At 48.3% G+C, this 21,909-nt stretch overlaps 6 protein-coding genes across 6 annotated transcripts; 3 read left to right on the top strand and 3 right to left on the bottom strand.

The window, feature by feature from the left end:
* Nucleotides 1–676: 676 nt before the first annotated feature.
* Nucleotides 677–1,894, top strand: N7481_010198 (calcium-dependent phosphotriesterase; the record flags this gene model as incomplete). The annotated part of the gene is made up of 1 exon (XM_057269417.1): nt 677–1,894. The coding sequence occupies one exon, from the start codon at nt 677–679 to the stop codon at nt 1,892–1,894; it is 1,218 nt and encodes a 405-aa protein (XP_057120094.1).
* Nucleotides 1,895–3,968: 2,074 nt separating this feature from the next.
* On the top strand, nt 3,969–4,259 carry N7481_010199 (uncharacterized protein; the record flags this gene model as incomplete). The annotated part of the gene is made up of 2 exons (XM_057269418.1): nt 3,969–4,130; nt 4,152–4,259. 2 exons carry the CDS (start codon nt 3,969–3,971, stop codon nt 4,257–4,259), a joined length of 270 nt encoding a protein of 89 aa, XP_057120095.1.
* Nucleotides 4,260–5,392: 1,133 nt separating this feature from the next.
* N7481_010200 (uncharacterized protein) lies at nt 5,393–10,200 on the bottom strand (the record flags this gene model as incomplete). The annotated part of the gene is given in 9 exon segments (XM_057269419.1): nt 5,393–6,210; nt 6,304–6,467; nt 6,537–6,853; nt 6,917–7,194; nt 7,824–8,158; nt 8,175–8,846; nt 8,917–9,572; nt 9,638–9,761; nt 9,815–10,200. The coding sequence occupies 9 exon segments, from the start codon at nt 10,198–10,200 to the stop codon at nt 5,393–5,395; spliced, it is 3,750 nt and encodes a 1,249-aa protein (XP_057120096.1).
* A 4,287-nt stretch (nt 10,201–14,487) lies between these two features.
* Nucleotides 14,488–15,597, bottom strand: N7481_010201 (fungal specific transcription factor domain-containing protein; the record flags this gene model as incomplete). The annotated part of the gene is made up of 4 exons (XM_057269420.1): nt 14,488–14,896; nt 14,950–15,297; nt 15,351–15,530; nt 15,587–15,597. 4 exons carry the CDS (start codon nt 15,595–15,597, stop codon nt 14,488–14,490), a joined length of 948 nt encoding a protein of 315 aa, XP_057120097.1.
* Nucleotides 15,598–19,377: 3,780 nt separating this feature from the next.
* On the top strand, nt 19,378–19,824 carry N7481_010202 (uncharacterized protein; the record flags this gene model as incomplete). The annotated part of the gene is made up of 2 exons (XM_057269421.1): nt 19,378–19,469; nt 19,608–19,824. 2 exons carry the CDS (start codon nt 19,378–19,380, stop codon nt 19,822–19,824), a joined length of 309 nt encoding a protein of 102 aa, XP_057120098.1.
* An 858-nt stretch (nt 19,825–20,682) lies between these two features.
* Nucleotides 20,683–21,225, bottom strand: N7481_010203 (uncharacterized protein; the record flags this gene model as incomplete). The annotated part of the gene is made up of 1 exon (XM_057269422.1): nt 20,683–21,225. The coding sequence occupies one exon, from the start codon at nt 21,223–21,225 to the stop codon at nt 20,683–20,685; it is 543 nt and encodes a 180-aa protein (XP_057120099.1).
* Nucleotides 21,226–21,909: the final 684 nt, after the last annotated feature.

Genomic DNA, 21,909 nt, shown 5'->3' on the forward strand with positions numbered 1-21,909 from the left:
AACCACGTGGTGAATACTGGGAAGCGAAAACAACTGGTCAGCAACGGCATTCACGGGCAAAGACTCCGGCTTTTATTACCTCCAAGGCCTGGCTACAGTAGTGATAGTCTTTAACACTCTTAAGTTGAGTTGGAAAGAGCCAGTCTCCGGTTGGTTAATTTCACCACGATCGTAAACTATGAGGGTTGGTTGGCGTACGAGCTTGTCCACGCCAACTCTATTGTTTCTCGCCCCCATCCACATTTCCCTCGGCACCATAACTTATTTATACAGACCTTTCCCTCAGCTTTCATCGACCTTAATGTTTGCACAGAACACATCATTTTAAAGCTGTGATTTGCAACAACCACCACAAACGGCATGTATCACGTTACTGCTCTGCCCCTGACAACCTCCCTCCTGGGAATGGTAGCTGCCACTGTGACGGCCTAAGCGTTCAATTATCACTCAACTTACGTTGACGGAAAACCAGTAATTTGACTGACAACCCTCACAGGTGTACATACAGTATTCGACTTTGGTGAAATGTTAAGAGGTTGAAACACAGACAATCGAAGGCACTAGCAGCCTTGTAGGAGTCTCACATCAGCACTAGACAAAAGTGGGTCGCAGGATCAACGCTGGACCTGGTTACAATTTCCAACGCTCTTCCACTTCTCCCTCTCTACATCTCGACATGGCTGGAATTCTAGGCCACCGGGTGATCTTCTGGGCCTTTATCGTCCTCGCCACAGGCGTGATTTACAGAACGTACATACACAACTTCATCTTCCTCACCCTCGGTATCGGACGAGAGATCCAACCAATCGAGGACTTCCCATGGACCTGTACACGCGTCCGGCACTCTCTCTTGGAGGGCTGTGAAGATCTGTGGCTCGATGAGCAGGATCGAAAACTGTACGCAGCATGCAACAGCCTGGAGTCTCGCAAGGGTTGGTCGCCTGGAGGCAATCTTTACAACATCTCCGCGAGATCCCGCACGGATCACATCGCTGTTATCGATGTTGACCAACCTGGCTCAGATGGACTGTACGGTCTACGCCAGCTCAAAATCGGCGGATATCAGGATGATCTTGACTTGCATGGATTTGATGTCCGCAAGATTGAAGGCCGGCTTCGGTTCTGGTTGATCAACCACAGACCTCCTGTTGACCATGTCACTGGAGAATTTCTTGATGCTCTGGTCGTTGGGGCAAATTCTACTGTTAAGATGTTTGATCTTGATGAGACCTCGGGCACGCTTGAGCATGTTAAGACTGTGGCCAGCGAGGCGATTTTCACGCCCAATGGTGTGGCAGTGGAAGAAGATGGTCTGGGATTCGTGATCACAAACGACCACAACACCAAGACTGGAACCTTCCGTGATCTGGAAATGCTGTCTGGAGGCGGAAGCCTCGCATACTGTCGATCTGACACAGGGAGATGCCATATCGCGGCTGACGAGGGATTCTCCATGGCTAATGGAATAGCCCACGACAAGAATGGCTACTACTACGTCGCTAACTCTGCGTCTGGCCTCATCACCGTTCATAAACTCGTCAATAACGAATTGATCCATGTTGAATCGATCAATACCGGGTACCCACTGGATAACCTGTGGCTTGATGCAGATGGCAACCTCATTGCAGCTGCGTTCCCTGATTCAATTGCTTTTGTGAAATCCAGCATGGATCCATACAATGTTGTTGCCCCTGCTACTGTTCTCTCGATCAATGACATTGCAAAGCAGTTAAAGACATCTGGAAAGAATGTCAAAGTGTCAAAATTGGCGGAGGATAGAGATGCTAAGAGCCTTCCCAGCTCGACAGTCGCTGTGCACGATACAAAGGGTCATAAGCTGATTTTGGCGGGTATATTCTCTCCATTCATCACAATTTGTGAGCAGTGTCTCTAATCATCTATGTCCAAGAGATGAATGCGATATCGGTCGATACATTTCAGAGACTTCGTTGTACATAACTCTACAATTAGAACACTCACTCCGTTGGGTTGTGATACATATATGCGAAGGGGATGAACATTCATTAAGTGTTTCTTCGGGGCTGGGTGACTCTTAGACAGATGGTGCAGATTCAAACTATAAATAGTAACCAGGAGAGGGAGCATACAAGGGAGTTTGGCCCCAAAGATCCTGTCGGCAGGAATCATCATCATTATCAAGAGGAATGTAGGACATCCCCCCCAATGCAGAAAATGCCACTGAAGAACCTAGTAACATGGTTTGGCGTTAGCTTGGTACATCAAAGTGAGAAAGACTTAAGCGCCGCAACAATACCGTATCTGAAGAAGATGATACATGGCTATAATACCTGTGATATTCAGGTCTGTCGGCTACACATTTGGTATGGCAGATAGAATCAATCGGTGAGCAGACCCTTCCGCTTCCGCATCTAAGTCAACCAGCAGACCAATGAGTTAGACATGGTCAGTGCGGTCGAGGACCTGCTAAACACTCTCCTTGAAGTCAATATTATAGAAAAATGCTATGTATGTTAACAAGCTCAGAACGGGAACTTTGTTTGGTGCCGGGAGAAATACGCGTACAGATCATTAGTATGTCAATCTACATTGAGCGCGGGCTTGCACATGATAAGACACCGATAGGAAAACATGAAAGACCTGCTTTTACCAAGTTATACCCGATTATGATGATATAGTCTCGCTCGAGGCCTCGAGAGACCAGATAGAGAGGCTGCCGAACATTCGCGATGAGCAAGGCCGAACATTCGCGATGAGTAAGGCCAGACCTTGGTGATGGGTAAGTGAACCTCCTTCGTCCTGTCCCATTCTGCCAAATACTGATCTCTTTCTAGTTTCCGCAGCTTCTAGTGCGAGGTATCAGATACGAAAGACTGTTCAAAAATTCTTGCACCGAGGCGTGAAGCTTTCGGAGCTGGAGTACCAGCCTGAGCAGTGAATAAGAGAAAGTTTGCATGGAAAGGAAGCAACGAATTGTCACGGGTAATAATTCTAAATGGATCTGTCTTACTTGCATTCGAAACCTCATCACATCATGGATGGTTGGGCAATAAGGATGCGATCCACGGCGAACAGTCTCGGACAATGGTTTGGGTTATCTCAGTCCAGAACAAGTGGAGTGTATTCGCAAGGATGAGATGGCCTCAAAATACTGGATGTCGAAGTTATAAATGCCAGACAAAAAAGTACATTTCTCTAGTATAATTTTTCCGGTTTCGAGAGTGCTTGATACACACGCTGATTTGACCTCCGAGTCCAACTAATCAGTGGGGGTGAAAGGATTATTTGGTCGATTTGGACATTGCCGGGGTCAGGCGCCCCCCTGGGGAAGGGCTCGACGATAAATTTCTTGGTGGTGCAGATATCTCAATTATTTTCAGTCAAGATTGACCGGCGTATATCTTTATAGCAACACAAACGGTTGAGAAAAGGGGGACAGGAAGACTTCAGATACTGTATCGTGAATTCTTCTTCTTCCACTAGTTAGGATATTTCTGCTGTAGCTCACAGAGCAGTATCTGTATCGCATCGCATCCCGGTGTCATCCCCAAACGTTCGTCGTCGGCCTGGGTGTGTACAGTAGAATTTGAAAATAGATTACATGTTCCCCTCAAGACACACAAGCTTTCTTTCCCAGAGCCCCACTTATATAGCGGTAGCCCAAACTCGGATAAAATTGTCCCACAACTATTTCTTTTTGTACTTCTGGTAGACCACAAAAGTTACCGTAATGACAGGTCCCGGCAAGGGCTAATCATATTTGTTCATACACTCTGTACTGTACATGCGGCATACATATCGCTGTCACGCTTAACAAATTAATGTAAATTACCGTATATTGCCATGAGGAGTAATCTGAAACGTGCAAAAAGAAATGGAAGGAGATTATGCGGATTAGGATTATGCTCTCTTAACTTCTTTTCCGCTACCTCTCTCTCAAATTACAAGGTGGCATATGCTCATACACGGCTTAACCACAATTTCATCTAATGACTCAACCACCAGGTATTGCTGACATATGCAACACCACTCTTTGGTCAACTGTATCTGACTTTAATATTGAAGATAGATCGACCTTGACCGGCAAGGACCAAGCACCCGGCGATGAACCCCAATATCAACAGCGTGAAGCGCAGAAATACCGTCGTGCTGTATGTTCTCTAGTTGAAAAGATACAAAACTGCAGCGAGGAGGAGCTCCAAGAGCTATTGATGTCCATCCGAAGCGTGAGTAGCCTGGCTGAGGCCAGACAACAAGCTTTGGATCTCAAATATTGTTGATGGACGGCCGAGCAGTGCTACAAAGTGGAGGTCTAGAAAGGGCTGCGAAACGATCCTTGAATCTACTCTCATGATTACGACTCCTAGCTTGTAATCTACACCCACGGCGATGAATCTGTTGATAGAGATATTGTGTTGAGAGAAATCCATGTCGAGAGTGGGTAATCGCGGGGTAGGAGTGTACAAGAATTTCATGTTGAGTACAGTACTTTACATAAAGAGCTCGTCCTGGAATCTAAGTTCATTTGCCCAGGGAATCATTACTTACGGTTTACCACTTACCAATACCAATGCCGGAACTTGCCATTACGGTAATTTGGTGAACCACCAGGAATACGTGAAGAAAAGATGGCGGGGCACTCATTGGCCTAATGAGGTCTAGCGCGGTATGAGTGGGGCGCTGGGAAAGAAGACGTGTGTGTGCCGAGCGGGCGCTAGCGGCACCCACCCGCGGGGCCTCCGAGCCCCTTCCAATCTGGAACAGGCGACGGTCGGCGGAACCGTTGAACCCGGAGATCATGTCAAGATTCTTGGCGTCATAATGGATACGAGACTCAAATACAAGGAACACATCGTGAGGGCAGCGTCCAAGGGACGCGAGGCGGCGATGGAGCTTCGGCGGCTTCGGGGACTATCCCCCGCAACAGCGCGGCAGCTATTCACCTCGACGGTGGCCCCGGGGTGGACTATGCAGTGGCCATCAGGCAGTTAAGATAAAATGTTGACAATATAGAGTGCAGCGATAAATCCATGTGTGAGGACACTTGATATTAAGTACCCTGTACTTTCAATGGCTTGGTCTTATCATACCTCACAATTAGTTAGCAGTTGGGTCTTGGGATCCGTCAAAATCTGGGACGCAGTTATCAGTCAATGCGCGCGGATATATTGATCACAAAAATGTCAAACTATTCGCGCCCGTAGATTACAAAAGCTAGTTATTTAGCAGACTGGGGAGCTTGTGGTGATTGGCTTGGAAATTCAACATGGGGAACTAAGATTACAGACCAGATAAGATACTTTGGAGTTATATTTTAAAAGCCAGCTAATCTAACAATCCTGGTTCTTAACTGAGCTTCATCCCGGCTGGTGGGTAAGTGGGCAACCTTGGACAGCCATGTTAAATGAAATGCCTACGGTTCCTGGAGCCCGAGATCAATCTCATATTCAAGCTTCGACCCGTGCCGACAGAGAAGATTCCTACAAAAAAGCCAGGCCCGCCGCGAGGACGAATCCTTAGTGGACATCTCACCTATCCACCGGATAGCCTTTTCGACCTTCTTGCCGATGCCGATAGTAACACGGGAATTCAGCAGATCTTGATTGAATACCGCAATCAGGAGAACACTGGTCGATTGTATGATATAGTGGAGGACACACCACCATGGAGTGACCCTGTATAGCCAGGCTACGTCTACCTTCTCGGGCAAGAGGTTGATCATTTGCATCGCCACTTGAACACATGTGGTCGCCAAAGTTTCGCAGACAGACCCGGGTTGTGGCAACCGGGTAAGACGACGAAGACAAGGCTGTAAGATGATTAACTTGGTGGTATAGAAACGGAAAGCCAGGCCGATGCGTTGAAGTACAAATGGCCGAGCTTCAGCTAACTCTGTGGCATGGAACTCAACTGGCAGGTGTGAGAACCAACTGTCGGCATCGTTATTGAAAGTTGAAATCGCTAGTTCAATCTCAAGCCACGATCGTCGCGCCGTCCCGGGAGCGTACAGAGTATCAATAGCCTCTCGTAAAAGGAATGACAAGTCCACCATGTATAAAAGCGATGACATGCTATGAATAGGAGTAAGTGATGGGACATGAGTAGATTGCTCATCTGCCACTTCTGTGTTCGACCCATACTGTGCTGGATTTGTGTGATCCAATGTGTCCTCTCGCGCCTGGGCTGCGGGATCCTCAGCAAATACAGAGGGTATAAGGGTATTCCGGGATGCTTAATTGGTAATACGCTGCACTACACGCTGCACTCCAAAGTCCTCTTCAGAGGGAATAGGAAGCGGTAGTGTGCAGTTAGATCATCCGATACAAGGCGGCTGGCCCATAATGACGCATAGGACCGTGTCCAACATGAATAATGCCCACCATACGCGGCATCGAGTCTCTGAATAGGCCTCAATAGTATCGTTCTGGCTACAGTTGAGTCCCATCGCCATAGCCGATCGGATTGCGACCGCAAGAAGCCTCGATGACCTGAAGAAAAGGCAAGACCAGAAGTGAATATAAATTATTAGCAGCTAAATTTAAATGCACATGACATACCGATGGACCTGACCAATCGAAAGGAGGTAGAAGGCAGTCAAAGCCTCGATCTGCACTTGCTGCAGATTGAGATCGTCTGACAATATACTGCCGCTCATGCCCAACCACCATGAGCGCGAAAAGTACACCTCATGCTGATCATGTTTCCCGAGAGACCGTTCGTCCACAAGTAGCGAATGTCTCGCTGAAATGGCCATTATAAGGTTTAAAATTGCCAACCATCGTTTCCCGGGTCGCATATTCCGGTTCGAGTAGAAAGAACGGTATTGGTTCAAGAATGTCGTCTTCTCGATAAGTAGGAATGTTGAGTGTACGGTCTGGAAATAGCCGTCGACTAGTCAGTCCGCAATGTGTTGGTGAGGGTATCCTAGCAGATCCACATCCTCGAGGGGGGCGATATTCAACTCATCTTGAAAGTAGTTCACAGAAGATATGGAAGAGGACTCAACATTTCCTCCATCGGGAGTTACTTTACCCGAGTCGAGGTCACGGATGAGTCTGTAAAGCCACACTCTCTCTGAATGCTCACCCACATAGCCCATGGCCTGCACTCGTTCGTCGCAGTCGAAATCTTCTTTGGTACAGTCTATACCTCCCAGACAGGTCGCATTTTTGACGTCTGCGTGAGCAGAAAAAGAGCTCGAACCCCTCATTGGACCTGGAAATGGTAAGGCGCAGATGCGATACGCAAAGAAAACGAGGTTTTTGGCTTGGCTGAGTAGTTGTAGTTTGGATCGCACTCATAGGAATTCTCTTGCTGCAAATGGAGAGTAGATAGAGTGGCGAAGAGATGTCTAGGGGTCATTGGGTGGCCCCGATGAGCAGAGATATGGGTTTGTCAATAGTAATCACGTGGGGTGTGTAAACGAAGCAAACACTGTTGGGGCGTTGGAGGGCTCGAATATTCATTCCGCCAGTTCACGCTGGTGTGGTAAGTATGCTTGGACAAATTACGCCGCGCCAAATAATAACAGAAGATGGTCCATATTGCTGCCCGCGCAGTCATGGATGGAAGGATGCCCAGGAGTAATATGCAAGCGAGGGGCAAGGTCTCAGGCGGTGGTGTTATGGCTCCAGCCCTTTCTTTCATGCCTTATTCACAAGATATGCAATCGAATTGAATTGGAGATTTGACTCAAGAAAATATATCAACCAACGCAGCCCTGTCCACAGCAACACCGCGGCTCCAGGACCACCGGAGATAAGTGAAAGTGAACACTAGAACTTAGATCTCAACATTAACTTTCGATGGCAATTTTGACCCGTGCAGTGAGAGAATATCTATACAGACAAGCCAGGCTCGTCGTGAGGATGAATGGTTGATAGAAATCGCTCGCAACCAGCGGATGGCCTTCTCGACCTTCTTAGCGAGGACGGTGGCCTCGGTGGATCCCCGTTGACCTTGTGCAAAGAGCTCGATCAGGAGGACGGTGGTGGACTGCATCATATAGTGTACGACACACCACCAGGGTGAAACCCCGTAGAGCCAGTTCACATCCGCCTCATCGGGTAGCATATCTAGCATCTGGCATGCGGCTTGCACGCACATGGATGCCATGGTATCGCACACGGTGCTGGAGGTGGCACCGGGGGGGTTGGCGGGCGAGGTGGCGGAGGCAGGGCTGGGTGATGACTAACTTAGTGGTATAGAAGCGGAAGCCTAGGCTGATGCGTTGGCGGATAAAAGTTTGGTGTATTTCTAATGCCCCAAAGTGAAACTCTGCTGGAAGACGGGAGAGCCAATTGTCAGTACTACTGTTAAAAGTAAAGATAGCCGCCTCCATCTCTGGCCAGGATCGCCGCGCGGTCCCGGGTGCGTATAGGGTTTCGATTGCTTCCCGTAGCAGAGACGCCAAGTCTACAGCGCATAAGAGGTATAGGGACGTATTTGATATGTGAGCGTTTGTCATTCCTTGAGTAGTCGGATCGGTCCCATTGCTTGATCCACATTTTGTTGAGCGACTGCGTTCTGCCGTAGCCTCGCTCGGCCCTGGGGTCCTGAGGTTATTAGAGAGTAAGGATGTCAATAAAAATTTCCGAGCTTCCTGGTCGGTGATAAGTTGTGTAACTCCTTCCTCCCAAAAGTCTTCTTCTCTGCGGAGACGTGGAAGGGGAGTAGTGCAGAAAACCTCGTCGGTGCTTGGTGGTCGGCCAGCCACCACACACAGCACAGTATCCAATATGAACAACGCCCACCAAACGCTGTACCGAGTCTCTTGTGATATACAAGTAACGCCGTCACTCTCTATACGAAGATTGAGGCCTATGGTCACCGCTGACCGCATCGCGGTCCCGATGATTCGCCACGACCTAAGGGACGAGAACCAGTTAGGCAAAACTATTTAAACAATGGGATAACCAAATAGGCCCAATGACGTACCGATTCACTTGACCCGTGGACAGAAGATAGAAAGCAGCTAGGCCTTCCACCTGCACCTGCTCCAGACTTGGATGATTCAGCAACGCAATATCGCCCATGCTCAGCCGCCATGCCCGGGCAAAGTATGCCACATGGTCAGTGAAGTTTCCTTGCGGTTGTCTCTGGGCTAGCTCAGGAAGCCTCGCCGCGACGGCCAAGACCAGATTCAGCACAGCGACCCATCGCTTTCCGACTCGCACGTTGTTGTTCGAATAGAAGGATCGGTATTGGCCCATGAAGGCCTCCTTGCCAATGATGGGAAACTCGGGATGCACAGATTGGAAGTAGTCTTCAAGGAGTCTGTCCGCAATCTCCTGGGGCGGTCGGACTAGTAGGTCGACATCTTCAAGGCTTGTAATTATCGTTGTGTCCTGGAAGTAGTTGACGGATGATATCGAAGGTCGAGGAAGGCTGTCTCCGATGGTTTTGTTGTCTTGATCGAGATCGCGTTTGAGTCTGTACAACCATGCCATCTCCGAGTGTTCCCCCACGAAGCCCATCGCCTGCGACGCTAGATCGCGGTTGAAGTCCTCCTCGACGTGGGCTACGGCGACCAGAGAGTCCTCCGTCCTCCCCGTGCGAGATGCGAATGATTCTGGGTCCTGACCAGAATCATTCTGACAACTATACGTTAGAAAAGGAATAATAGCAATTAGGGACGGAGAAGGGCGGTAACTCGTACTCTGACTAATTTGCCGCTAAGCGTCTCGTCAACGCGCTGGGCCAACGAGGAATCCAGGTGGGGGTTCAGTTCTTGTAGCAAGTCTTCGTAAATATGAACCTGCGCGGTCAGATCCTTGATTTCGCTACAACTTGAGTTAGATGGGGGGGGTGGCCTTCTGCGAAACATTGAACGCACCGGAGCATCTTTTCTCTTTTCCGATCGCCGTAGGAACACGAGATGTGAAAATCCTGGCAACGTTGACAGGTGGGACGGTGACCACTGCATTTGGTCTTTTGCTTGCGGCAGTTCTCGCATGCTCTACCGACGCGGCTGCTGGCAGTATAGTTACCAGTGTATACAGAACGGGGGATGGGAACTTTCGAATTCAAAGGTCGCTCGCCCGGGTTGGGCCCCAGAGGCTCGCCGCCAGGAATGGGATCGATGTTGGTCTGGAACACAGACGGAGACGGCTGCACAAGTCCAGGAAAGGCATCATCGCAGCTGAATGGTTCCAATTGGCTTTCCAGGGTCTCTAAAGCATATTTGGGATCAGACGGGTGAGGGTGGGGACTGTAACTCATTGTGTTGGGAGGGGGTGAACTGGTTGGCACACTTGTGGGAATGGGGAAAGAGCAAATAGCAAGGATCTTTCTAGCCTAGCGTATTTAGAAGATCAAAAATAAAAAATAAATAAAAAAAAAGGTCGTAGAAAGTAGTAGCCCCAAGTGCTAACAAGGACAAAGACCAAGCATATCCCTTCTCTTCCTGTTGCTTTTTGAACCCATGTAGAATGGGCAAAATGATATACACCACGATATGATGAAAGAAAGTGTCGGTTGGATCCGCGAAATGCGACGCTATGGTATGCTGGATATGAGAGCCGTGACTTTTTGCCACCGATCCCCAGCCAACACCAAGATCATATAGCACCTGACTGGGATATTTTCCCCGTGCCTGTGGTGTGCTGTAAGGAGCTTGGAAATTGTACACTGTGTTGCTATTTATTCACTTTTCCCTGCGACACTTGCTGCTGCAGAGAAATTGGGCAGTAAATAACGATGATCGGGGTTGGTCCAGTAACGCAGCATCGAGTAGCCGCTAATCAACAAGTCGTGTTGCTGTGCTCCAGTGATTTTCTAGTGATTTGCTAGGATTCTAGAAACCTGGGAGGTGGTCGAGAATCGAATAACCTGAAGATGAGATCCTCTGGTCTTTTCGGCTGATACGTTTGTTGCGGTATTCCATGATCTTGATTTGACGAGTCCGTAGCCGAGCCGACCCAGTCAGGATCTTCACCAGCCCTGTATGGCTGCCCTGTACTCAACTTCATACAGAATCTTCGACGGTGGTGCCTTGCCAGCTGAGAGCCCAAAGAAGCTCTGTAGTAAGCGGAGAATATTTCTTGTCTTTCTGATGAGGCACGTCTCGCCTCGTTCCATTTCCGGGGCGTGCTCAAGAACCAGGGACGCAGCACACCCCCCCCTAGGATCGTGATGTTGGCGAAAGTCATGAACAGGGTTCGTGACCTGCGTCACTTGGGACTGATCATCAGTCACTGCTGCATAGCGGAAATCCAGGCCTAACTGGCCCTTCTTCTTCCCTTGGATAATGCTGACTGTCGCAGAGAAAGACTGATTCACGATCGAGCGAACCTTACCCCCCGACACGTTGAAAGGACATACCCCCCGTCCAAATCACGGCCCATCCAGCGAGCGAGTCCTCCGGAACGAAGAACGAATCTCATACTGCACAGAATTTTCCATAATACCATTAAATTGCTATGGAGTTGCGAGTCTACTCAGCAAAACGGTGGAGTTGGGAGGCACTCTCAGACTACAGGTCGGTAATCTTCTGCGGATGAAACCGTCATACAACGCTCCTTTGGAGGATGAGACACCATGACTGGTGGGAATATATAAATGGTTATTAAGCTTGGAAATACTTGTGCGGTTTGCAAGCAACGGGATCTAAAAGGTCAAGGAAATGACCGTTGAGATTTGCCTGTCGGCGTCACGCCGAGTATTTGTCCTTCAGTGAGTCAGTTCCGCTTTTTATCTTCGGTCATTCATAAACTGTCCGGCTGAAACTGATATATCCAGTCACAGGATGTGTCATGCGATCCTTGTCGCCTTGCAACGCGAGCCGCTCGCAATACTCCATCTCGACACGACGAGAGTGCAATCCTTGTCTACCCTTAACTCGGCTCCGACCGTCCCAAGCACATCACCCTGATACAAACCCCCTTCTCCCGTCCATCCAAAACGCCAAAAGATCACATTTGGGCTGATAATGCATTGCGGGATGGATTTTCGATGGCCACTTTGATGGCTCGCGGTCTTGCGACCTCGCGACACAGTGTTGCAGCACCTTATCCTTTCAGTTGGCCGGAGCTGCACGTGTGGAACTTGACTGATATCTGTCAATTCTCTATTCCAGTTTAACCAGCCAGAGGGACCACGTGCCGCCGTGGCGACAAAATGGGGGCGTTTGAGCGTTGATCCCCAGAAGATCCAGACCAATACCGTATTCCATCAAACGCCATGATCTTTCCTTAACAAATCTGGTGCGTTGAATGTGACCACGTTATGACAGCAGATACGCGGTGGTATTTGGGTGAGTGTTGTCTAAAACAAGCTGGGCCGCCACTGAGTTACATCATCAGTCATTGCTTTGAACCTTCATTATCAACGCCTAACCACAACAGGACAACCACTTACCGGGGCCCAATAATCGTTGCAACAAGTCTCTTTGGTTTTTCCAGGTTGCTATCCTCCGTGGTTTCGAGGCTACTGGGTGGCGGTCGTCGCGTTATTCCATCTGTCTTCCCTCGCCGCGTGAATTTGTATCGAGATGAACATGGGCACCGCTCAACCTATACTTAACAGGGTGGATCTTCTTGACGGGGCATAGTGAACCGGCATCCAAGCTACTTGTCCAGTCAAAGTTATTCGTTGAGTCAATGTTATTTGTCGAGGTTCCAAGGGGGCGGGTTCGCGGCGCTCCGGTCAGCATAGGGACAACTGGAGTAGGTGCGACCGAGCTCCATAGAACTTCGGTAGTCTCGCTGGGATGGAGCTAGGAGGACGCAATGATAGTCAGCTTGGTCAGAAATCCATTCTGGTCACCAGTATGGCAAAATGAAGCGACGTTGCTTCTCGGAAGACGGGTAGCATTGCAAAGTCGACGAATGCTCCGGGCACTGGTCCGGAGAAAAAGTCCGCACTCAGCCATCCGCATGCTAGCAAAATTTGGTCTGCGCGTGTTTCTCTCCGGTTCTCAGCTGTGGCAGACCACGCGTTTCCAGAGCCTCAACCTCTCACATTTCCAAGGCTCCTTAAGGCAGTGGTTTGGGTGATGATGGTGACTCCAGCCGTTATCCCGGGCGTACTGACTATAACCTCTATTCTTGTTGGCCCATCGCGAAGCGCGGAGACTCCGAACTATACGGCACTCGCCTAAGTATTTCAGAGCTTTCACTTTGTCATGTTGTTCCAGAATTGAGCTGCTTGGCTTCCTTAATGCCAATGACGGAAACCACCGACTAACAAACCAAGTTGCTAGCACTACACTTGCTTTCTGAAATGATGTTCCACCAGAGCTGCCGCTGCAGATATTTCCACTTTATTTTGCCTATCCTACGTCCAATCTCTCCTTTCCCAGCACCTCCGTGGCAATATTCCCCTCATTCGACGCTGCAATCTGCCCTCGGAACCTTCGTTTGTCAGACCCAGATCCAGCTTTTCTCCAAAATATTGGTTTATGGGCTGCGTACGAAGTCCTTTCATGGTAAAATATCTATCAATAAATCTATACAGGAGTCAAGGAATATGTTCTACAGAGGGCTCTCAGCCAAGGATCAAGTGTATCTGTAAGGCTGTTGAAGATAAGATTTTGGCGAATATTCGCCGATAAGGTAAATATCGGCAGTGTTCTTTAAATAATTCACGTCTCGAATCTCTACCCAACCTACTATTTCTTACATTCCAACCATCAAGGGTCATAAATGCATCCCGGCTGAGTGGTTTTACCGTCAGCCGCCCTAAATCCCCTCTTTCTCCGTGCAACTCCGGGTTTCAATCGCTACACTGATCATACATATCTCTTACATTGAAATGGGGTATTTTCAATCGCAGTCTGACATAGGCGACAGGTGCAGAGATCACCAAACACACCATCAAGTTCCCCATTCACGTAGTAGATGGAAGATCCAGAGGCTAGTGTAGTCAAACAATAATTGGCACCCAGCCCAAACGAATGGTTTCATTGTCCGTCGGGGGGTTGCTCGAGTCATTGGGATCATCGAATGTGGCGTTCGTTGTTTCATCAATTCAACCAGTCACACCCTTCCAGGATTCTCGTTAGTATAGTATCACTCGTAGATATAGCTCCAGAAAAAGAGACTAGAATAATTATATATTTCATCAAAGCTACTCTTAAGGGAACATAACTACCTATGCGTGCCACTATATAGTACCGGTCCAAGGAACTAGAAATCTTACCCTTCAGTGGTCTTTTTAGCTCAGGTGTAAGTTGCGCGCCACCTGGGTATATAAAATGGAGACGCTGTCATTCAACAAATGGACATGTTTCTGAAACAAATATCTCTTCAAATCGGAATATGCATGAGCTAATCATCAGATAAGCGGACTCTGATCCCTTCTTTTTCGGAAAAGCCAACTTCGGGCGCACCGACTAGGGGCCGGGAACTTTGGTAGAACTCTAATGCCTCGATTTCCTGCACCTTCACTGTCTTCTCTGATTCTCAGTAGCCTAGCATCAACCACACTTGTCCTGACCGCCCCATCCCATCGATGTAGAGACATCCTCGCACACGCGTTCTTTCAAAAATGGAGACGTCAATTGCACGGCTACTGACCCTTCCATAGTTTGGAGCCGTCAAGGATTGTGATGGCTTCAGTAGGTAGCTGAATAGACCCGCGTTGGGAAAGCGATTGAATGGCGTAGATGGTTTCAGCCATTGGCTTGGACTTCTGGCCCAGGGCTATCCCAAATCGACAGAATTCAATAAAAGCGTGCCTCACTGTATTACTACTCTCCAGGTGGTGCACCAAGGTGTAGAAGACTGCCTGAACGATATCAATCACTTGGCTAGGAATGAGCCAGATTCCATAGGACTGACGATGGATACGAAGGCACTGGGCTATCTCCTCGGCTTGGGCACACCATTTTTGCTGCAACTGAGCAATCATCGATCCTTGTTGGTCACGCTCGATCAACATTTCGACTAAGTGCATCATCGCGTGGAGGCCTTTGACACTTTGTTCAAAGTCAGCTCGGATACATTAGAAACGGGTCAGAAAATTGCTCACCGTAGGATCAGAAGCTGAGGAATTAGCTCTTTTCGAATCTGCGATGCATCTCGCCGATCCGCCAACCACTGTTGCAAACGGTTGTATGGGTCCTCTACCCTCACAGACAATGCAGTGAAGCTCATACTTAGCTCCTCGTCGTCTAGGAGCTCTTCAACGTGTAACATGATATCAGTCATCTCGGCAAGGCCTTGTCGGATTTGAGGTAGATGAGCTCGCTTGGCGGCATACATGATCTGGTTCGATCGTGGATAAGGCATCCAGTCAAAGTCATGGTCACCCGCAACGTCTATCCTGGATGCAGGCTTTGACAATGTTGCTACCTTCTGCAACTTCATTGACATTTGTCTGTAAGATTGATCAGTGCTCGCTCTCTTCTCTGCTTTGGCACGACCACTCACTGATTCAAACTGAAGATCCCCCAGGCCGTGATCGCCCGAGCACGTTCCATATCAGAAGTCATATTCTCTCCACATCGATGCTTAGCTCTTGGCAGCATAAACAACCCAATGTCATGTGCCAGTTGTATGGCCTGTTGCAGCATCAACCAGCTGAGATTCGCCTTTCCTTGATATGACAATCTGCAATAATGTTAGCATAACCACGACCGATACGTGTCTCCTAAAGGGCCCCATACACACAACACATCATGACAAGGGCTTGGATGCTTGATAATGCTGAACGCCCCTCTTGAGCTTTCCACAACCTTTCGGCTTCGGAGAAGAAATTTTGTCCACGAGAGAAGGCATTTCCTGGATTAGAAAATACCCCTCGATGGTCAGAATAGACCTGTTGGGCATTAGAAAAAACTCTAAGAATGGGTAGAATAAGAACTGGAACCGCATACGCTTGCCATTGAAAGGAGACTGTTTACTAGGAGCGGCGAACAAAACTCCGAATCCAGGTCCCCCCGTCTCATGTGCTCGAGGAAAATACCTTGATCAACAAATTGTGCACACGGATGATCCCACGTGAAGTACAGGGAGACCAGGTGCGACACAAGATCATTGTCATCAGTGGCCTCCGTCCACGGTTTTGCCGGCACCCTGTACGGCGGGATATCATAAAGACTTTCCAGAGATATTCGTGCGTATGGATTTAATATGGCCCGTGGATATTCTATGTGACCATCATATTCTGGAGATGGGGGCACTAAATTGAGTTCTGAAGAGAGTCGGGATTTTGTCACGAACTGCTCACTTAATGGTGACCCAAGCCGATGGCTCCCATCCCTTGGCATCGTTGAATTACTGGTAGATGAGGTTTTCGAATCGGGAAAGTTTGTCACGAACTGCTCACTTAATGGTGACCCAAGCCGATGGCTCCCATCCCTTGGCATCGTTGAATTACTGGTAGATGAGGTTTTCGAATCGGGAAAGTTTGTCACGGGACTGCTCACGGCATGAGCTATGTCCTTCATCGGTACATTGTTTCTGATTATCGCAGTGACCTCGCTGAGCTGGTCTGCATTTGCCAGCCGGATTGTCGACAACAATGAATCGAACAGGTCTTTGTAATCGGATAACTCTTGTATTGTCCGCTTCACGGCTACTTTCCGTCTTAGATCGCGGCTTGGATGGAACTGACATTCTTCTTCGGAGCCAGCGTTTAAACAAGCTTTACACGGGGATGGAAGTCCTGAGCACTATATCTAACAGACAACGATTAGCCATTGATCCGAGTACCATATTTGATACCCTCAAGAGTAAACCACACAGCTTGTATTTGGTCACAGGACACTTGCCTTCCTCTTTGCTGCTTTGCAAGCTAGACAGGCCGTGGAATTTTTCTTTGGCCGGCGGGTGGCCATCGATGATTGTGCAGAGAATACGGGCATCGGACCGGGGGCCAATTGAGGGAGCAGCTTGGAACTGTCACAATGGCTCGTATTTAGGCCCAGCGAGTGACTTGTCTCGTGGGTCAATGGTTTCTGCGCCATTGTATCTAACCCAGCTAATCGAGAATCAACATCATTTGACCCCATATGGTGATGGAGCCTGCAAGACGACAGTCAGTCTAGTGTACCGGTCGTCTTCGAAGACGCAAAGGAGCGAGACATGCTGACAGCGGACAGCACCGCATGGCACATACAGATCGAATTCAAAATTCCAGGAACTTGCAAGGGGGCGAGGGTCATCTCATCGGTTTATTAATCATCGAGGTGCGCTTACTGGATTTTTCTTGAAGCGGGACTCGGGAAAGTAACTGGTCTGAGAGCTAGTCGAGACGATCAAAGGTGGCATGCAGATGATAATAAGCAAAAAATCTAGGGGCTCATCCTTCAGCAAACACAAGGGAGGTTTTACAGCTTTCACACAACCGGTGGCTCGGTGGCCCAGGACTGAACGTCACAATGATTAGAGAACGACGATCCAGTAGCCTGTCAATCTCGCCCCGTTGACGGTATAGAGCAAAGAGTGCTGGCGGGGTAGGTGGTGCTTCAGCACGAGACTTGCGTCACGCAGCCGAAAACATTCCCGAAGCTGTGAGACGTACCCGCTATGTTGAAGTGGAGGTTCCAAAAACTAGCGGCACTCGACAAGGATCTCGGAAACAAGACCCACCAAATGAAAGGATGAGGTCTCGTTTAGGCCTTGGGATGATGGCCACAGTACCCACCCGGAACTCAAGGCCCCAGACTCGAGGGAAAGGTTGATGTCCTATCGCTCTACCCTGGACCCACCCCTAACGATGATCATTCCTCCGTCCTCTCGCAGGGCAGCACAGGGCACTCGAAATCTCTATTTTACAGTATCCTTCCTTTGCCTGATTTGGCATATGCATGTTTGACTTTCAGTATGAGACCTGGTCGCGCAACAAGGCTGTAGGATCTACTGCAACGCCATCTACTTGCCATTTAACCCATCCATTCCCAGACTCTCGTCAAAAAATGGCCGATCAATTTGACCGCTCGATGCACCCTAAAGTGTAGCCTCCACACGTGTGCGTCACCGTGCCACGGTTATGATGAACTGTTCGTGGCGATTCGACCAGATGCATCGCCGAGTTTGATGGATCTGCTAGCGATTGACACTGGTCGCCTGCTCTTAAATTACTCGACTCCACCCCTGACATCAGGCTATCAAAAGTCAAAAGTACAATATTTTGGAAGTTTCAACGTAGCTGCAAGCTTGAAGCTGCTACTTGAATCATTAAAACCAGATCTGGCCCCGGGAAAGTTTTCCACCGCACAAGGTAGGTTACGAAATTTCCCATCAACCAGGTTGATGGGAACGACCACAAGTTGGCGCTCTGCTTTACGAAGTAGTACACGTGATACACGGCATGTACCGGGGAGAAACCGTACTCCGGGGGGTGATGCGGCATGGCAGTTTTGGTCAGTACATGGCGCCTCTATTAGGCGACAGTACGGGAGGATTTTCCTTTACGGAATCAGACCAGATCTACATCTCCGCAGCCTGTAAAGGTCTGCAATATCTGCCCCAGCAAGGATCGAACTCTCTTTCGGCGGTGGGCACTTTCCATCAATCCACTGTCGATTGGGTGGTCCACATCCGTCCAATCGGATGCGGCGTTCCGTTGATTTTTTGTCTTGGCACTTTTCTTATGCTAGCGCGCTCTACCTTGAGCAGAGCGGTAGCCCGGTAAGGGGCCGTCTTTCTATGTGTAGCAGATCCATCGTTGCTGGTCGCCGTCGGCTTCTAACTTCCATCTATGTAAGCACAAAACGAATTATAATCTGGGTTCAGTCCTATCTTAGAATCTCTTGAGTCATATTGGGACTACATTCCTTGCGAACTTGATCACTAGCAATAGATAGCAGCCTATCAGTATAAATGAGGATGACTTCCAGAGGCGAATTAACTGATACTTCGAAATTCCATGACAGCGGAATGGCACGCACGATTGGCCGGCTTTTTCCCCGGATTTTATAAAAGGCTACCTGGCAAATAAGCAGATAAAGCAGACACGGACCCGCTTGTTCTGATCGGGAGAAGATACCAAGGTTGTTGGCCGAACATCGGCTTGAGAAAATAAACAAAGGGCTTTGTGAAGGTTTCGAAATGTTCCACCGTCCATCAGTCGTCTTCTTCTTTCTCTTCGGGTCTTTCCATGGGGTTTCACTCGTGGTCGATTCTGGAAGATAAGGTGGCCAAGATACAACAAATCAATAAACTCATTCCTTGTAAGGGTGACCCTTCTATCCTTCTCCCACTCTCATGAGCCTCCGAATCTGCATCTCCCACCTCGGTTTAATTTCCATCATCCCTTTTGATTCATTATTCTCATTGTTCCTAAGTGCTGACCTCTTCGTCATGAAAGTATGTGCAAGTGTTCGACCCGGAAAGCCATATCGTCCACAAACCAGTCTCGCATAAACTTCTCAAGACCAGCTCTGTGATAATCCGAATTGATTGATCCCTCTAGCATCACCACAGCCAGTGAATCAGTACCCAACACCTAGACATGTCGGCTCAATTCGCTGCTAGCGATCCTGGCAGCAAAGAAGGCTTAGCCGGAGACAAACTCAGACGACAAGCCTCGCTGGCAGCACCAAGGTAAGCAGCCCCAATCTTCCATCCTGTATATAGTTTGCTTCTTTTTATCCCTTTTGACCACCTCCTTGGCCTCGTATGATGCGAGGGACCTTTTTCCCCCTGAATTAAAGGCTGAACCGGACCTGGATTTAAAAACAGCTTCGGAGCAACCGCAGCAGATGACCAGATTGTCCCCTCTGAACGTATAGAGACAGAGTTTCAGAACCACCATTCCCTTCTCATCCAGTTGCTAAGGATGATCTCGCATGGCGAAGACAAGGATGTGTCCCGCATTTTTTCCGTCATCCGCTCGGGCGCATCCCATCGCCAGATCTTTGACTTTATCAAACAACAACCCGACAACCGAACGAGATGAAATAGGCCATTTATGTCTTAAGTTATGCTCTTCCCTGGGTCTATAAGAGACCATTCTGATGAGGAAGGGGGAGTTGGGGGGCGGGAGATCAAGATCAAGTGACCTTGTAGCAATCGTGGGAGCGAGATACCGCATGAGTATCATGTCAATGAGGAGCTGTCTTCGTAGCCCAAGTTTTATGTTTAATAAAGCTAATCTAAGCTTTGTTTCTTTCTTGTGTGTATCAAAAGGTGGTTTCGGTGGTTTCTGATCATCTCTCTAGTATTGAGTGGAATTCCCGGATCAAAATCAGCTCCGCCTCGGTGTATGGTATGTAAGTCGTCCTGTCTCGCGTTCCTTTCCGAGCAAAATGCCTATAAAAAAATGCCGCTCTTAAAAGCAATACCACTATCCAAAGGATAACCCCCGTCCCGACGACATGAAATGCCCTGTGTGATGAAACGCCGACCGGGTACCTGCACATTCGAGCACCGTCACTGCCAATCCACGCATTGAATAGTGACTGAGAGTAAGAGAAGCAATAATAATTTGATTTCTTATTCGATACCTCTTTTCAAATAAAGACTACAAAATGTTAGAGTGGTGGATTACAGGACAACACGTACTACTAGAAAATCCGCTGTTTACTGCTATGACGCCGAGATCATCTGAGATAATAATAGCAGCAACTATCTCCAGCGCTAGGCGATATTGTCAGTATTAATGGTGTTATCGATTGAATACATTGAACAAGACTAGTGGACGGACCAATGATAATGTTTAGACGTATTAGAATTTTATGGATGTTTAGTTGTATCGATTAGCGAAAGCATAAAAGAGAGAAATAGCTTATTTATTCTAAACTCTGCTATCCTTGTCCTACTTCGCTCTCGCCCCCGACGATGTATCCCAAGTCTCAAGGGCATAGAAAGCGGCCACTACCGCAAGAGGAGTCATAAGAAACCCCACCCAAGTCATTATGGAATAAAAGGTACTACCCCAGTGCAAGCACTCCAAAATCCCAATAATGAGCATTACCGGCCCACAAAAGGCCGCGAGGGATAGGCTTCGATTGACCTGCACATCTGAGCGAACGCAAGCCGCTCGGATGACGAAGAAGACGGCAGCAACGCATGCAATAGAAGAAGTCCAAAAGCTGATCATGCCTAAGGTAGAGGCCCGCCACTCGACTTGGAAATCTTCGGTAACGGTTCGATACAGATACCGACCCGCTGGCTCCCCAAATATATCAATGAAATTGGTCATATTTGCCTGACGCAGGTCGTGTCCTTGGCCTAGCTGCCATAGATCGGAGATAGATTTCGCGGATTGGGAGGAGGCATCGTGTTTGTAAATAAGGAGATCGGCCAAATAAGCCCTGACTTGATTGGGCCCGGCGCCCCATAATGGAAGTTGAGCCATGAAGGAGGTGGATGATCTGTTCCGTGAGTGAGCTTGGGCAATGGCGTCTGGCTCGAAGTGCTTGGCAATTTGACAATCACTACTCTGCGTTGGAAGGATGGAAGTGATTATCTTATGTACATGAAGAGGCTGGGAAGGAGGTAGCTATTAATAAAAGCTGTGTGTGGCTTAGACTAGTTGTGGGATCCTGTAGGCGGTGTATGATCGGACACGCATTACCCAACTTGTAATGCTCGTATGTGGTCAAAATCACAAGATAGAAGAAGTCTGAGATTCTGAGTATGATCTAGCTATCCATTTTATAATACAAAACATATAGTAAGCAAAATCAACGCACAATGCCAAGAATATCAAAAAACAAAAGCAGTTTAGTGCTGTACAAAACTTTTATTCATGGATTCACCATGCTGGCATCCCGACACTAGTTTCTAAAGGTGCAGGGATTCAGTAATTAGTGGACTGTCCATCAACTACGGCTCGTTTTCATTGCGATGAGCATGACGAATGGTTTGCTGAACTTAGCACTAGTTTTAAACAATATTAATTACTCCTTACATAATTGTAACTCGGAAATGGCTAGCTAGCTAATTAGTAATATAAAAAATCAATATAGATATTGTAATGGGGATTTCCGCTCTCAACATCGTAGGCCTCGCCAAAACCCGCCCACCGCCCAAACCCACC

The sequence above is a fragment of the Penicillium waksmanii genome (genome assembly GCF_028829765.1).
Source record: "Penicillium waksmanii strain IBT 27052 chromosome Unknown utg000008l:1.0-5622682.0:1.0-5626561.0, whole genome shotgun sequence".
Taxonomy (NCBI): Eukaryota; Fungi; Ascomycota; class Eurotiomycetes; order Eurotiales; family Aspergillaceae; genus Penicillium; species Penicillium waksmanii.